We start from the raw sequence: 17,462 nt of genomic DNA, 5'->3' as shown, positions 1-17,462 counted from the left end.
TTCATTCTGTAGCGAGGGGGACTTTATTGGAGAATAGGACAAAATTACTGTCGAGAAGGGGTTACTAATCAGTTATTAATCGGGCATTAATTGGGAATGGGGCATTAATACTGGAGTGAAGGGGATAATAATTGGGAATGGGGCATTATTAATACTGGAGGGAAGGAGATATTAATCAGGAATCTCGCATTAAGCCAGAGGGAATTAATACTAAAGGGAAGGAGATATAATTTGGGATTAGGGCATTAATACTGGACTGAATGGGATAATAATCAGGAATCGAGCATTTATACTGGAGGGAATGGGATATTCATTAGGAATGTGGGATTAAACCAGAGGGAAGGGGATATTAATATTGGAGGGAAGGGGATGGGGCATTAATACTGCAGGGAAGGGGACTTTATCATGGAACAGGGAGTAGATAACGGTAAGGAATGGAACATTATGTTCCACACATGCTCTGAGAGATTGAGGCTCTGCCTCAGTGCTCAGAAGTCACATTTGGAGATGGATTCCTCCTGTTCCGCACCATCAGCCAGGAAAGAGCCTAATGCCCGGACGCCATGCTGTGCGGCTCCGTGGTGCGTGAGGTTTATGGACTCAGCCCACCCTCTGCTCTTTACGGGAGACTGAGGGGTAATCCCTCACAAAGATCAGTCTGTTAGGATGTGACCCCATTGAGAGGCGTCCCTGACCTGGAACCAGCCTGGTAGAACCTTTAATGGCGTCTTTGAAAACATCAACGTTCAACATGCAGAAATAACGCCAGGCTTGGACATGAGGGTTCGGTTCGGTTCCGCTTGAGTTTTTAGTGTATCCATATAACCAAATCGTAGTTATTATCTTATTATGAAGCGATAGCTGCAGTACAATTTGGGGATCACAGGTTTGCATTTTACCTAGTTGTTGGCTTTTAAACGTTAATACCTTTTAAAAATTAAGGTATCCTCTCATCATCTGGGGATAGATGAAGACGCGTGTCCTGTTTGGTCTATAAGCCCTGGGGTAAGCAGAATTTCAGCTCTTCGTATGCAAACGGGTTCCACTCACACGACTGCTTCAGTAAACGCACAGCGTGACCAGCAGTCTGAGAACGGCTGCGATTGGTGACTCTCTCAGCTCTTGTCTTTAACCCTTTGAAGAGTAGGTTTGTCGGAATGTTTTTTTTTTGTTCTAGAACATTCTAATCACATATTTTTATCTTACTTCTTAAATGGGTAATGAGCCAATCAAAATTTTTGTCTTGGTCATACAATATAAGCTGTTCTTCTTGCAAGAGTACATTTGGGTTAGCGCTTTCATATTCAAGAAAAAATGCTGTGAAAATGTTCTTTTTAAGAAATCTGGCAGGACTTTGACTCTCTGTTCGCATTCTGCCCACATTCTATGAGCTGTTTATCAGTCCTTTTGTCATTTGAACACATTGTGATAATGGTTATTAAGATCCCAAAAACTATTTCACAGGAAAACGATTTGACATCTTGTGTCAGCCACCAGCTATATGACCCTATCATTGTCTTCTCTCTGGTATTTGAAGCTGAACAGGACTGATACTGCCTAACAAAATTAAGTTGCTAAATTGTGTTGGCTCCCCAGTAGGGGGCAATCTTCATTCTTGGCGAAACAGATTTCTGATTGGTCTTTTTGTTGTAATGTCATGCAGGTCCAGACTCATTGTGGTCATTAAATAACTTGTGACGGCAAATATAAAGAGTAGAATGGTCTCTGGTGTAACAACAAGTTCAAACCTGGCTCTATCAGTGTAGTGGTGCATTCACACCACCCATTGCATTACATTGCAGTTATTTAGTTGACACTTCTTATCCAAAGTGACTTACAGTTGATTAGATGAAGCAGGGGCCAATCCCCCCCGGAGCATTGTGGGGTTAAGGGCCTTGGACATGGGCCCAACTGCTGCGCAAATCTTACCGTGGCCACACTGGGGCTTCAACCACCATCCTTCCAGGTCCCGGTCAAGCACATCCCTGTTTATTTGCTGTTATTGTTCATCCTTCTTCGCCTGAAGTGATGCGTGACGAGTATCCTGGAGTAACGGGAATAGGTTCTGCACACTGTTATTTGAGTGTTTTTAGATGGTGTGGTGAAAGACCCTGTGTAGACGCTGTCCTGGATATCACGGTTTTGAAAGCCCTTGGGTTTGTGTCTCCAGACCCAGAGTCTCAATGCGCTACTCAGGTTCGGCTCTCTTGGTTGATCTGATGTTATGTGTAAACCTTCACAGAACGTGTCACTTTCTTTCTCCACAGCCGTTTATGTCTCCTCGATACCCAGGTGGACCCAGGCCTCCCCTGAGAATACCCAATCAGGTACAGCCTTTCCCCCCACCCCTACCCCCCTCTCTCCATGCCCCAGGTGCTGCTGGGAAATTGCCTTGTGTTCCACCAAAGCACCAGGCCCATTTTAAGGTTAATTTGCAGAGTCTTTCCGAGGCGTATATCATCCGTGAAGTTTACAGTTTCCACGTTCAGACGGTGGCTATAAAACACGGTCGCACTAACTCCCGCCCTCCCTCCGACGGATCGTTTGCGCTCGTGTTTGCGGAGTTAAATTTCCAAAGTCGCCGTTTCTCAGGCTTGGCTGCTTAGCCGGATGCCAAACTAATCTACGCCTGAGCCCCAATCACAACTGTTCCATCTGTGTTTTCCCAAATCGGGCTCCCCAAGGTGCTAATTCATGATTTTCCTGGCGCATTTCTCCAATCTGGCGTCCCTCGAGTTTTCTGGTCTGATGAAGAAAAAGGAGACCCATCTTGTGGCCCTGGTTCCTGTGTCTGCTCAGGTCAACAAATCTATTAGCTTCTCAGACACAGTTCTGCTGTTATACCTACTGTAGATATATTTACATAGAAATATAAAAAATTTAGCTATAGGCGTTGTTATTAATGGAAGACAAAAAGTGTGTGTTGTCAGCCTTGTGCGTAGACTTCGTACCTCCATTTTTTGTCATTTCAGATATTTTAAAAGACGTTGAAAGTTCTCATCTAGCTGTATGTACTTTTGGAGTTGAAAAACGTACGATAACATTTGTACAAATCTAACGGATGAAACCATAATACTCATTGATAAAGGGAAAATAGAAGCCGTTTATGAGAATACGTTTAATAATTTATTTTTATTTCTATCTATGAATACATTTTTTTAGATTTAATGGCAATATCTTTCAAAAACGAGGTACAATAAGCAACATGTATGTGGTGGAACAAAAATGCTGTCTGTTTATTGTAATGTGTCTGACTGGGTATGACCTAACGCTTGAGTGGCACTCTAAGCTGATGGCAAAAGCAGAAGCTATGGCTTCTCTCCCTCAGTGTGACGCTCCTTAAAGCACTTGGACCGCAGTGGCCTCCTTCAGACAGAGGTGACAGTTTCAGCAGCCTGTCTGGCTTCTCAGGCCGCTCAACCAGTAAATAACACTTTATTATTATACATGAAAATATCAACTACCCAACCGTCTCAGCTCATGAATATGAACCAGGACACCAGACAAGAGAAGCGTAAACACGGGGACTGTCAGTTTAACTGTGGTCGAATTCAGCCAGCTTTAAATTAGATTTACCTTTGTTTTCTGTTTTTGCTTTGTCTGTTTTATTTCACTGGCCACTCTCCCCTGAAGAATTATTTCAAAATCAAGCTCTAGGCTATAAACTAAACATCAGAACTCTGTTCCTTATTAGCTACTCAAATTGTGTGCGGTACATCTGTTTTGGGGTTTATGTGACCTGATGTTCACCTCTCCTACACAGTTAAGATTCATTATTAATGTGAAAATGTTGAAGCTTGTATAAGTCCCTGAATGATTAAATATGTACTCCATCAGTGTAAAATGTACTTTATCAGTTTATTTCAGACTTTTTGTTGTGCATCTATTAAAACCAATTTTCAATGAACCTTTAACGCACCTTGATTTCCGGTCGACCAAAACCTGGTGCAGATTGTTTCACTCCCTATTTCAGATCTTTTGTCATTTTTGACTGAACTTTCTATCTGAGTGTGTAGTGTCTGTCAGGTATTGTACTCCGCTCTTATATAATGCACTGAACTCTGTCTTTGGCGCCCTCTGGGGGAAGATGATAGCAATGACAAGGCTTGTGCTCTTTCTAGGCTCTTGCAGGAGTCCCAGGAAACCAGCCTCTCCTGCCCAGTGGTATGGATCCCACGAGACAACAAGGTCCGTAGCCCCCCCCCCGAAACCCAGCACGGCCCACTTCTGTCTCTCTACCCGCACTGAAATTTCCCTAACTCAGGCATACTGAAGGAGAGATGGAGTTTTTCATTTACAGTATATTTTCAAGGTCACTACATTTATGCGTTCCTAGCCAAGGCTGTGTGTACAGCTACCCATGAAGTGTGTTATGAATATCCTTTAGGGTTAGTTTGAATGATGTAATTGATGAAGTCTAGGCAATGCCCGGTCCTCTTGTATTTAAATGGAGCCGGATATCTGTGTAACTGGATTGTAACTAGCGCTACAGAGGTAGGTATAGTGTAATGGCTGTATAAATAAACATAACACGGTTGGTTACATAAGGCCGAGAATTGTATTTTAAAGTTTTAATGCTGAATTTTGAATGTTTGGAAGTCAAGACCGAAGGGGACATTCACTGGTCTGGGAATGTTAGTCCGGCCCGGCACTTATGCACATGTATCTCAGGTGAATGCGCTAATGTCTCTTACAACATAAACCACACCTGCTGAATGACTGCTGTGAACAGTGAATTAGCCACATATCACTTATGACTGTTTAATTTAACGGTGTGCCTTGAGATAAAGACTTCAAATAACTTGTTTAATGTTGCCATAACGGGGAATATCTCAAAGTAGGTTTACTGAGTTAGCTGGATATGTTCATCGAGTAAAATTTCGGAACCCTTCTAAAACTGTAGCATGGACTGAAGTAAAAACAGCTGTTTCTGTTTTGTTACTCGATTAACTTATCCAGCTAGCTCAGTAATCCTGCTACATGATATACCTGAAGCACAAAGTGTAGACACAGAACGGTAATTAGATTGTACCTACCTCTGTACATTAAAATTGATTTTATTTCCAATTAACTTCATTTATTCTTTGCATTTAAATATTCAAAGCTCAAGTTCTTATCTATTAAAAACTTGTAGCACATGTAGTTCAGCAGTTTAAATCCCTTGTCATCTTTGTAGGGTGTTTGCCGTGGAATTAATGGGATTTTCTAACGGAATTCTGACTGTTTGATTGGCAGGCCATCCGAACATGGCAGGGGCTATGCAACGGATGACCCCTCCCAGGGGGATGGTTCCACTGGGGCCACAGGTACGTGATTGGCTGAATGGCATGGACATGATATGACACACTTGAGTAGCACTTCCGCTAATTAGCTTCCTGTAATGTGTGTAAACAACCACCAGGGGGAGATTGGTGCATCACAATACTCAAAGGGTACATCCAGTTACTCAAACAAATTTCCCTCACTTGTCTCCTTCTCCTATTTGCAAGTATGGGGGGAGGTGAAGAGTGTAGGATAGAAGGATGCATTTTTTTTCTATTGGGGACACACCCAAAAAATGTATCCTCCTTTCTTCCACCCTCACCTCATGAGTGGAGGATACAAGTGGAGCAAAGGAGGAGACATTGTTTGGGGTATTGGGACATTGTTTGGGGTATCGGGACATTGTTTGGGGTATCAGGAAGCTCTCCTTGACTGCGTGTATTTAGCAGGGCCCGATCTGATCTTGGTCTGGTTGTTCTTTCAGAGTTATGGAGGAGGAATGAGGCCCCCCCTCAATGCTTTAGGGGGTCCAGGAATGCCTGGAATGAACATGTAAGTACTGTACACACCCCCCCCCCCCCCCCCATAGAAAGTGTCCTTTAATACCTTCTGATAGGCTTATGAGCCCGTAAACCTGTCCAATATCATTACTCACTGCCAAAAACCCCAAACATCACGGATGAACTATTTCTGTGGAACCAGCTGGGGCTTAGTTTTATGAATTTATTCATTGTTTTGTAATTGTGCTGAAGTATTGGTCATGGGTTTGCACCAGTAGTGTTCACATTTGATGTTTTTTGTTCTTTTTATGCAGCCAGGTGGTATTGAGGGGCCTTGGTGTACTTTATGTGTGATAGAGACAATTACATAACCCCCTCCAGGGTCTGTTCTAGAGTTTGATCAACCCCCCTTGAGCAGGCCCGGCTCTTCTGCGCAGTGAGCTAGTGGCGCCTCTTCTTCAAGTGAAGACTGAAGACGAGCCTGTTAAAAGTGAATGTGTTTTCCTAGATTCCTGCGAAAAGCACCTGTCCAACCAGCAAACGAAACGAATTCAGAAATCAGCTTTAGGTTGCGTTTTTGTTCATGTACGAGTGAGGATGCAAGTGAGCGTGTGACATAATTGCGGGCGTGAAACCCGGTTTGTTGCAACGACGGCTCTCCTGTCCGTCACACTCACACACGTAACAGCCCAGTGAAGCGGGCAGGGAAACGTTTCGAGAGCGTTCGGAGGAGACGCTCCGGATTTGGGCTTTTTGTTTGTCTGCAGTGGACGCTCTTTTGGGACCGTAACAAACGGGCTGTCAGTATCCAAACTGTTTCATATCCCTCCATCTCTGGTGCCCTGACTGACGGAGAGATTTGAAAAACAGGGCCGTGTTCGCCCCTCCGGGAGATGGACTTGTGAATGCTAGCTGGGACGGAGCCAGTACTGCGGAACTAAAGGAAAGCAAACTGTGCCAGCTCTCTGAAAAACGAAGCCCCTCTTTTCTGCATTTTATAGGGGTCCAGGTGGAGGAAGACCGTGGCCAAATCCCCCCAACGCCAACTCGGTAAGCCCCCTCACCCCCCGCCTCGGGAGCCTAATCTCCCGGACCCTCCCGCCCACTTAACGGGCTCATGGAATTAAAATATTTTTAACAGATGGCAAAACAACTGCATGTGCAGTTCATATAACCAGTAACATCCACTCAGTGAGCACTTTATTAGGTATCTATTAGACTTAATTTTTAGACTTATTAGACTGTCTTCTACTGCTGTGGCCTATCCACTTAGAGGTTTAATGCGTTGTGTGTTCAGAGATGCTCTTCTGCATACCACTGTTATGTGTGGTTATTTGTGTTACTGTCACCTTCCTGTCAGCTTCCAGTCTGGCCCTTCTCCTCTGACCTCTCTCATTAACAAGGCATTTCTGTCTGCAGAACTGCTGCTCACTGGATATTTTTAGTTTTTCGCACCATTCCCTGCATACTCTAGAGATTGTTGTGTGTGAAAATCTCAAGAGATCTGCAGTTTCTGAGATACTCAAACCACCCTGTCTGGCACCAACAATCATTCTATGGTCAAAGTCACTTAGATAACATTTTTTTCCCATTCTGAAGGTTGATGTGAACATTAACTGAAGCCCCTGACCCGTATCTACATGATTCTATGCATTGCACTGCTGCCACACTATTAGATAATCGCATGAATAAGTAGGTCGACAGATGTTCCTAATAAAGTGCTCATTGAGTGTATATTGCTGTGAATATGAATTGAATGGTGTACAATATAAAGTAAGTTTTGTTTTATATACTGTTCAAATATAATTTTTTCTCACATCCCATAGTTGGCCGTCAGTTTTGGAAACACTGGATTAGCTATCAGAAATGAGTCCAGTCGTGATATTGATTTTGCATTACATCTCAATCACTAAGCCACTCTACCTTGTCCAGTCATACAGGAGATATTAGCGGCATTTGCATGTTAACCAACATGTTAGTGTTTATACATGAAACTATAGCAACAATGTAAATGGGCAGACATATGATAGTGGCAACCCCTGAGATGTTTATTTTCTAAAATCCAAAAAACAATAAACAACTATAATCCCAACTATAATCTCCAATCTTAACTTCTGATTAGTTAAGGAACTAATCAACTACAGCGTATGGGGAAATATAGAGTATAATCAAATATAGAGTATAGGGATGATTTATTTTATTATTTTATTGTTTTATTGCCTCTCCCCTCTCTCTCTGCCTCTCCCCGCTCCCTCCCTCTCTCTCTCCCTCCCTCTCTCCCCCTCCCCTCTCTTTCTCCAGATCCCGTACTCCTCTGCATCTCCAGGGAGTTATGCGGTAGGTGTCATCTCTGCTGCGTTGGTGCAGCACCGGGGGAGTTGGGGGTGGGGGGGGGGGGGGGCTGTTCTCACAGCCGGTCTAACTATGGGTTGGGAAAAAATGCTGCAGCCCTGGACAGCAATGGCCGTGGTGACGACAGAACGACCCATCCGGCCTCCTGCTCTGGCTAATCAGCCCACTGCAAATAGTCCTCCACTTCAGCACAACCCTCGTTCCGCCGACCCCCTGAAAACACTTACCGTGGGAGGGATGGCTAATCCGCTACACGAATTAGCCACAGTGTCAAGCTTGGTTTTGATTTGTCTGTGCAGTGTGTTGCTAAGGGCACGGCAGCCATGTTCCTCTTTGTTTCAGTGTAGCCTATGCTGACTATTGGGACACACCCAAAAATTTCCACTACCACCTACCCAGAAGTATGAGTGGAGGATACAAGTGGAGCAAAGGAAGATACATTGTTTGGGGAACTAGAAAATGTATCCTCCTCTGCCTGTTCAGACCTATTTGAAACTCTTTGCTGGTAAAATGGATTCTGGATGCTGCATACATCAAACCATGTTACTAACCAAAATACAAAGTTACTATCACATGAAATAAGAATTATCTTCTGAATATTGTGGAAATTTGTCTTTAAAAAGTGTAATCTGTAGCAATTTCACTGGTGTCTAAAGGCTTAATATATTTAGAGTAATTATTCCTCCCTGGTATGGCATCTGCTCTGCAGTTGAGGCATACAGTAATTGCTCTGTTGTTTGATTCTTTCCCAGGGTCCACCAGGAGGAGGGGGCCCACCTGGAACTCCCATAATGCCGAGCCCTGCAGGTAAGACTATTGGCCACCCCCACCGTCAGTCATAATGAGTGACCAGAATGGCAGTTTCACAGGAATTGCATAGAGTGCACTTAGTTTCTGTATGTACATCAGACCTGGGTCAAATGCATAATTGTTTTGGATTCAAATACTTTCCCTGCTGAAAAGAACAGCAAGGTTTTGAAACAGCTGGCAGCTGGTCGACCAGTTCAGACCAGTTCCATGCTCAACATGGTTTGACCAGCTCAAGCTACGGTATGTTTTGAAACCGCTGGTAGCTGGTTCAAGCTGGTCATTGCAGGATATTACACCAGGGTTTCTAAGCTTTACTAAGCTTGTCTGGTGTATTGGAACCAATGAGATACTCTCAATAAGTACAAAACCCCACGTCCAGGTCCTATTTATTGGCTGAATTGTTGCGATGAGGTCTTGTTTGTACATTATACCTTTAATATAATAATTCATAATTCATCAATCCATCACATCCATCTCTTCCAGACTCTACAAACTCTGGGGATAACATGTACACCATGATCAACGCAGTGCCTCCTGGTGCCAGTCGGCCAAACGTAAGACACGTTCTACTCGAAAACGTTCAATAAATTGTGGTGTAAAAATATTTTATTACCCTTTGTTGGGGAAATAATTAAATAATTACAAATAGCTTCTTTGCAGTATATGTTTGTTCAGGTGTTCAGGTGTACAGTTCAACCTGCTGAAAACTAGCATTTCACTGAAATGATTTATTATTTATGCAATGTGACGATGTAGTTGCACATTAGATCAGGTATCATTCGTTGTCTTTTTGTGTTATTGGAGTTCCACATATTCAAAGAAATTCCAAGCCATTCATCATATCCTCTGTCTGTTAGTGGGCTGAAATAAAGGAGTCCTCGTACTTGTTTAAAATGGGCTATGAAGCAGACAGCAATGATGAGCAAACAGCGGTTTTCTGGATAACTGTGATTTGCAGTCTACGTTTGGTGAAGAACTACATTTGACTGAGTGATGAAGTGTTTGCTGTGACCTTTACGGCCCTACTTCTTTCTCTCTCGTGTGTAAAGTCTGCTGTACGCTCCCTGCTTTATCGTCTCGTCTCCATACCAGTGCAGATTAATGCAATTCCATGTCAGTAAGCTCATTCCCAGGAAGTCCGCATGGACACATCTGGATTTTAAGGCAGAGCTGCAAGGATTCGGTGGAATGATTTACGGACGGAGCGGGATTATGTGTCCATGTATCAAATTTTTTATACTTAAGCGTGGAATACATATACAAATTTTCCCAGAGCAAGAGAGAAAGAGAGAGAAAACTTGGACAGGGGCATCTCTTTGCTCTGCGTGGTGGACCCCAAAGCTCTCTCTATTCCAGAATTCCCTCTTACATGGCCACTAACAAGAGCATTGTGTGTGTGTGTGTGTGTGTGTCCGTGTCCGTGCGTGCATGCCTGTGTGTTTGGGTGCGTGTGTGCGTGTGTGTGTGCGTGTGTTTGTGTGTGTGGGTGTGTGTGTGTTTGGGTGCATCTGTGTGTGCGTGTGTGTGTGCGTGTGTTTGTGTGTGTGTGTGTGTGTTTGGGTGCGTGTGTGTGTGTGTGTGTGTGTGTGTGTTTGTGTGTGTGCGCGTGTGTTTGGTCTGCAGTTCCCTATGGTCCCAGGAGGCGACGGCCCCATGGGTGGGATGGCGGGAATGGAACCTCACCACATGAACGGGTCGCTAGGTAAGAACCCGCAACCGCCGTCCCAGTCACATGACCTCAGACTCCAAATGAATTAACGAGGGCCTTGTACAGTGCTACACACACAACCCTGCAGGTAATTAAATGGAATACGTTAAAGCGCACAGTCTGGGTCCTCGCCGTTATGCTAATACGCTACAGCTACAGCAGACGACAAGGTGAGCAGCGCTGTCATTTCCCAGCATGCATCAGTCAGTCAGCACGTTCCGTCGTGCCGTTCCAAGTCCCTGATCATCTGTCACTCAAGAGACGTCTCTCATCTGCCGAACATTAACCGCCCGACTTCAATCAAAGCGCACTCTTTAGGGATGACATTGTCAGATAATTTTTAATAAAAGAACGAGGTCATTACAGTCTGTCACTCTTCCCTCCACCCCATGTGTTAATGATGATTGACTGATTCTTTGTGTCTCTTTTCTTTCTTACCGAGTGTGGTTTAATAAAAGAGAATTTGTACATGTTAGCATGGAAATAAATGTGCAGACTTCTAATCAATTTCCATTATATTCTTTATTAGTGATGTGTTGTTGCTAAGAGGTGAAGCAACTATTAATAATCTGTCTGAAAAGATACTTTTAATCCTGTATGAATAAAATCAAGAGGGGAAATGCAAACAAATGTTTCTCTTGGAAATCCAGAGCTGGAACTGTGCCAATGCACTATCCTGAGAACTGGTTGATGTAAAAATAATTATTTTATTGGAAGTGCAAGAAACTGGGGAAAACAAATATATGAATATTAATGTGGAACCTACAGTTCCAGTCAGAAGGGCTTTATTTACCTTTATTTATACAGTGGAATCCCGTTGAGACCAGTGTGTCTTTCACAAGGGAGTCCTGGTTACAGCAACAAGCAGATGAATACATACATATACAATTTAACAGAACACACGTTTTCAATTAAAGCAACGTCTTTCATAAGGGTCCTAAAGCAGAGAAACAAAAGTGGAGAGCTGAGTATATTTTTGCAGCTTGTTCCATGCATGTGCTACAGACAAACTAAACCCTGCTGAAAAAAAACCAGCTCAAGCTAGCTCAAGCTTTGAAACAGCTGGTAGCCGGATGACCAGTTCAGACCAGATCTAAGCTCGACATGGTTTAGCTGGCTGACCAGTTCAGACCAGTTCAGGCCAGCTCAAGCTATGTTTTGAAATAGCTGGTAGTGTGTGCCATGCTGGTTGACCAGCTCATACACAGCTAGGCCAGCTTAGGATCAGGTTGACTAGCTCAAACTGGCATAGCTGGAGTTTACAGCAGGGAAAGCAGCGACAACAGCCTTTGTGATTTAGTATTATATGTGCTACTGTATGTCATACTAATAGCCTTTTTCAGAGCACATAATTCATAAAATCTGCTTATAATTGGTCATTACCATCCTGGAAACACCATAGCCATTTACAACATAGCTATTTTCTTTCAGGTTTACTGTACACATTAATTTTCATGTTGCACAGTTTGAACATAATTTGCCATCAGATTTTTCAGTCAAATTCCCGGAAAGAACTCCCCTGAAGCTTTTCTAATTGTGCCTCTGCTGGGATTTGGTTCTTGGGGGTGACTTTCAGTAGATGTCAGGCGCCACCCTGTGGTGACTTTCAGCTATTTCAGATCGTTATTCCACATTAGGCTGACTCTTCAACTCTGTCTTCTGTTTCACTGGAAAGACAGATTGTTTAATCTAAAGTTATATAAAGAGATTCAATCTCACAGTCAGGTGTTTCAATAGCCTTCATTAGATCAGGCATCTATGCTTTTGTGCATCTTTGACTTCATGTGATCTGTGATTTTGTAGTTAGCACACCCCCAACAGAGTGCAGTCAGTTTCCCGTCTTCCTGATTCTTAGCCTCTCGGAAGACTGAAGTGGGCAGTCTTCCGAGAGGCCCGAGACAGAAATAGATTGTGATTGGGCAGAGATGGTGTGAGTCATTTGAAATGGGCTTTGTCATTGGCGGTCCCGGATGACAGACAGCTGTGTGCTCAGCATTAATGTCAGTGTCTCTCTTTCTTCTTCAGCGTCAGGTGACATGGACAACATCCCGAAGGTAAGAGAGAACCTCCTTCTCTCTTTCTGGTTTTCACCGTGTTTTTCATCTGCTCTTGTCCTGTCGTGCCCTCTCTCTTCACCTTGAACCCCCTCTGACTCTGTTCCCCCCTGCCTTGTCTCATCCGTCACTTCTCCCTCTAAAACAGGGCTGTCCAACCCTGCTCCTGGAGGTCACTGTCCTGTAGGTTTCAGTTTTAACCATAATTTGGCACAGTAGAGTTGTGATTTGTTTTTGCGTTAGAGTGAAAACCTATAGGGCCAGAGATCTCCAGGAACAGGGTTGGACTGTCCTGCTCTAAAACATTGCTTGGTAAACTCAATTTCCCAGAATACTCTATCCAACACTTGTTTTGTATGTGTGTGCATGTTAATAGAACTCCCCTGGAAACATGAGCATGAGCAACCAGCCCGGCACCCCACGGGATGACGGCGAGATGGGGGGGAACTTCCTCAACCCCTTTCAAAACGAAAGCGTGAGTAAACCTCCTTCTCTACACGTGTACACATGTGTCACATGTGAGATCACCTCTGAACCGTCATTCATTCATGCATTTTAGGAATTTCTTCAGAATTTGTTCATTGTTAATACATTGTTAATGTTATTGTTTTTGGTGCATTTTAAAATACCGTAATGTTAGGTCTATTTGTTTCCTTTATCCTTTATTATTTTTGACTGAATATAACACAGTTTCTCTCTCTCTCTCTCTGTTTTTTTCTCTCTCCCAAAACAGTATTCTCCAAACATGACCATGAGTGTGTGAGCTGCGTGGTGAAGCAGAGCAACACACTCACACGTACACTCTCTCACACACACACGCACACACGCACACACGCACACACTCTCACACACACACGCACACACGCACACACTCTCACACACACACTCACACGTACACACTCTCTCACACACACACGCACAAACGCACACACGTACACACTCTCTCACACACACACACGCACAAACGCACACACGCACACACTCTCACACATACACACACAAACAAATGCACACATACACGCACATACAAACAAATGCACACACTGACACACACCCACACACACACACACACACACACACAAATACACACACACACACCCACACACACACACACACCCACACACAAATACACACACACACACACGCACACACACACGCACACACGCACGCACGCACACACACACACACACATACACAGGCACAAACACACACATACACACACGCACACACACACACATACACACACGCACACACACACCCACACACACAAACACACACACACACACACACACACTCACAGTGAGAGGAGGAAGTTGCTGAAGCCAGTCGTCTCCTCGTTCCTCTCCTCTGTGAAGAGCGTGGCTCCGAGTCTCTCCGCTCCGAGTGTTACTGTCCTTCCACACCACCGACACACCACCGGAGACTGAGAGACCGAACCACACTCCCACAATCACAGAGAGACGAAGACTCAGCAGCTTATCTATGTATATGTATATATTTGTGTATATATGTGGCTGTGTAAACTTAAATACATGTGCATGTATATACAAATAGATACTCTTTTCTTGACTTTGGACTGGGGGCGTTGGTGGGGGTAGGGGAGGGGGGGTGTTGGATAACCTTTGAGAGAGAAAAACCAGAGCAAACTTAAATTTTTTGTTTTTGTGTAATAATCTCCATGTCTCTGTACACTTCCTTAGTCCTGGGTTTGTTTTGTTTGTCTTTATCCGGCTGCTTGTCCAGTGCTTAACGCACCCCTGATGAAAGGCTTATGGCTTTTCTTTCTTTTTGGGAGGTTCCAGTGGTGAAGCGTGTAGACACAGAATGGGGACTCCTTTTCAGTCAATGCAAAAGAGTAGTTAGATGTCTCATTGACATGAATCACTTTTGCAATATGATTTCTTGACTTGGATTTATATACATTTTTTATCATGGATTCTGTTTATCAAACAGAATAAAATATCATATTAAATGAATTTATTTAAAAAAATCTGTCAAAATTATGAAAGGTTTGGTTTAGCGCTGTATGTACTGTAAAGATTTCGCTATTTTTTGTTTGGTTTTTTTTTTGTGCTGCTGAGTGCAATTAAGAAGCATGTTTAATGTTCTAGAAGCAGCCATCTCCACAACCCCTAAAATGGCTGCCATGTATTGTGTGACTGTGGCTGATGACACAACAACAACAGACTCACAACTCTGGGACACTCTGTGCTACGGCTACACAAAAATAAACACCTGCACACACATTCATGTTCACACACACACATATCACATATGCACATGCAAACACAGTGATATGCACACACATACACAGAGTGTCGACTAGTGTTTGGTGACGGTGATTGTGCAGGGCACACACACACAGTTGCGTGTCAGCGATAGTCTTTGTGCAGGGTGTGTGTTGGCAGGGGTAGGTTAGGGTTCAGACTCCTGAGGAGTTGGAGGAAGAGGAGCGAGGAAGAGGAGATAGCCCATTGGCTCCTGGAAAAGCCCTGAGCCTTTGAGGAACTGATCCAGAACCAGATTCAGAATCCAAACCACGCGTGAGAGAAAACAATGTTTGTTTTAAATGGAACATTACTGCCATGGCATGTTTTGAGACATCGAGTCCCCGAAATTCCTGTAGATCTCTCTGCCTTCCATTGACAGATTTAGCCCTTTGATAAAAGTTATACGACATTTTTGAAATCTTTTTTTTTTTTTTTCAATAATGACTTTTATGTGTTTCAGAATGTACTGGTTAATTCGTTTAAAGTTTGCGTTATCATCTCCCAGGAGAATGCTGGTCCCTGTTCATTGTGTCTGCTGCCAAGAGTCCAGGGGAAATATGATTTGCCTTTTTTAAAAATATGGATGATGTCATTTTCCTAATTCCAACTTTTATTTGTTTTTTTGTTTTTTTTCCTAATTCCTATTTTCATCGTGTACCGTACTGATGTCGAGGCAGTGTGCTGTCATTCACCGACAACATGGCAAAGTAAGAGTGAATGTCAGATCGAGTGGTGACCTTTCTGCATGGTGCAAAGGGGGGTGGGGTAGGGCGGGGTGTTCTTACTTGGCCATAAATATGACGGTGTACTTTTGCCACCGGGGGGAGGGGCGGAAGAGGATGTTTTTAAGAGAATGGCAGCTTGCTCGTTCTCAGTCAACGCCATTCTCTTTATTTAAGGTTCTGTCATCCGGACAAACTGTGATTTCTTTTCATACACTTATATATCTGGGGTCTTTTCTTTTTTTACTGGGAGGGGTGCCTTCTGTCATTGCTTACCTTAAACCACTGCCCATGATATTATTATTTTTATTATTATTATTATTATTATTATTATTATTATTATTGAAGCTGAAGACTTTGGTGAATTTCTTGTCTTCTCCAATCTTTTTAAGCAGCAGTGTGTAATTTTATAGCTTGGAAAGCCAACCCATCTGTGTTTTTGTCTGTGAATTATTTAAGAAATATAATAAAAAGAGATGCTGGCTTTTTTAGCATTATCACCATTGTAATTGTATCTGCCATTTATGCTGAACAGATGGACTTATGAGGGAGCTACTTTTGTAAATTGAAGACATTTTTTTGTTTGTTTGTTTTCATTTGTGATGTGTTTAATTTTTACTTTGTGTTGAGTTTTTGTAAATACACTGAGAAGTTCAATATGGTTTTGAATATACTGATATAAAGATTCTCTTCCCTGTTAAAGATGTCTCTTGCTCTCTTTGTTGTCTCTCTCTACCCTTCTTTGTATGTATCTGTCTTTGTGCTGCTGTCTATATTTGAGTATGCATTATGTGTACCTTTGTGCTTGTGTGTGAAATTGTGTGTGCATACACATGTAATGTGCGTGTGTTTCAAATGCGCATGTCTGTGCATGTACGTATAGTGTGGCCCGTAAGTGTTTGGACAGTGACTGTTTAAAAAAGATTTTATGTTAGCAGTAGAGACTCATGGAAAATCAGATGCCCTTTGACCCTTAACACATGCCTGGGCTACAGGTTGTCCTCATAGGGACCCTCATAGGGATCCTCATAGGGACCCTCATAGGGACCCTCATAGGGATCCTCATAGGGATCCTCATAGGGGCCCTCATAGGGATCCTCATAGGGCCCCTCATAGAGATCCTCATAGGGACCCTCGTAGGGCTCCTCATAGTGACCCTCATAGGGACCCTCATAGGGGCCCTCATAGGGATCCTCATAGGGATCCTCATAGGGACCCTCATAGGGGCCCTCATAGGGATCCTCATAGGGATCCTCATAGTTTCCAAATCTCTGATGTACTCTCAGAAAAAAAGGGCTCTTTGGTTTATCTTCAGCGGGGAATCCTTTGACTTTTTTATGGAACCTTCTGAGGTAGGTTAAAAGCGTGAACGCTCCCAGATTGAACAGTTTTGCCTAACAAAGAACAACAGGGACTACGGTTCAGGACTATGGAGTCACAGGGAAGCCTTTCTTCTGAGAGTGTAGCTGGGTGTCTGCTAGGCCAGAGAAACCGCGTCTTTTGCTGCTTCCTGGACAAAAGCAATCAGAGTGATGTCAGGGGAGTCTATCAAACGCCAAAGCCCAAATCAACCGCCTTAATTAACACAAGTAGAGCTTAGAGATTGCCTGCCTGGCTCTCCCAAATCTTCACACAGGACGTGTCAAGCCTGTGGAGGAACAGAAGCCATCAGACACGTCCGCCATTTTAAGTGACATATTCCTAAGAGCCAGACCTCATCCCAGATAAATGCTTGAAAGGTAAGGGGTGTCCAATTCAGGGTTTTATTTAGCCCTTATTTAACC

At 43.4% G+C, this 17,462-nt stretch overlaps 1 protein-coding gene across 5 annotated transcripts in view; it reads left to right on the top strand.

Annotated features, from left to right (window-relative positions):
• The window catches only part of LOC133140260 (single-stranded DNA-binding protein 2-like), a 103,973-nt gene extending 89,711 nt beyond the window's left edge, over positions 1 to 14,262 (top strand). For 2 of the 5 annotated variants that reach the window (XM_061260029.1, XM_061260033.1), the window contains 13 exons: positions 2,268 to 2,327; positions 4,122 to 4,188; positions 4,600 to 4,671; positions 5,236 to 5,306; positions 5,747 to 5,814; positions 6,764 to 6,812; positions 8,064 to 8,099; positions 8,867 to 8,921; positions 9,408 to 9,478; positions 10,548 to 10,626; positions 12,658 to 12,686; positions 13,063 to 13,161; positions 13,420 to 13,516. In XM_061260029.1, coding sequence (XP_061116013.1) covers positions 2,268 to 2,327; positions 4,122 to 4,188; positions 4,600 to 4,671; positions 5,236 to 5,306; positions 5,747 to 5,814; positions 6,764 to 6,812; positions 8,064 to 8,099; positions 8,867 to 8,921; positions 9,408 to 9,478; positions 10,548 to 10,626; positions 12,658 to 12,686; positions 13,063 to 13,161; positions 13,420 to 13,449 — 786 coding nt within the window. In that variant the 3' untranslated portion in view covers positions 13,450 to 13,516. Of the gene's footprint in view, positions 1 to 2,267; positions 2,328 to 4,121; positions 4,189 to 4,599; positions 4,672 to 5,235; positions 5,307 to 5,746; positions 5,815 to 6,763; positions 6,813 to 8,063; positions 8,100 to 8,866; positions 8,922 to 9,407; positions 9,479 to 10,547; positions 10,627 to 12,657; positions 12,687 to 13,062; positions 13,162 to 13,419; positions 13,517 to 13,612 lie in introns of those variants that run through there. The other 3 variants (XM_061260032.1, XM_061260034.1, XM_061260030.1) reach the window with 2 other exon arrangements.
• The last annotated feature ends 3,200 nt before the right edge of the window (positions 14,263 to 17,462 follow it).

Source organism: Conger conger, chromosome 11 (genome assembly GCF_963514075.1).
Source record: "Conger conger chromosome 11, fConCon1.1, whole genome shotgun sequence".
Classification (NCBI taxonomy): domain Eukaryota; kingdom Metazoa; phylum Chordata; class Actinopteri; order Anguilliformes; family Congridae; genus Conger; species Conger conger.
The sequence above is the reverse complement of the archived record's forward strand: the minus strand, read 5'-3'. Positions and strand labels throughout refer to the sequence as shown.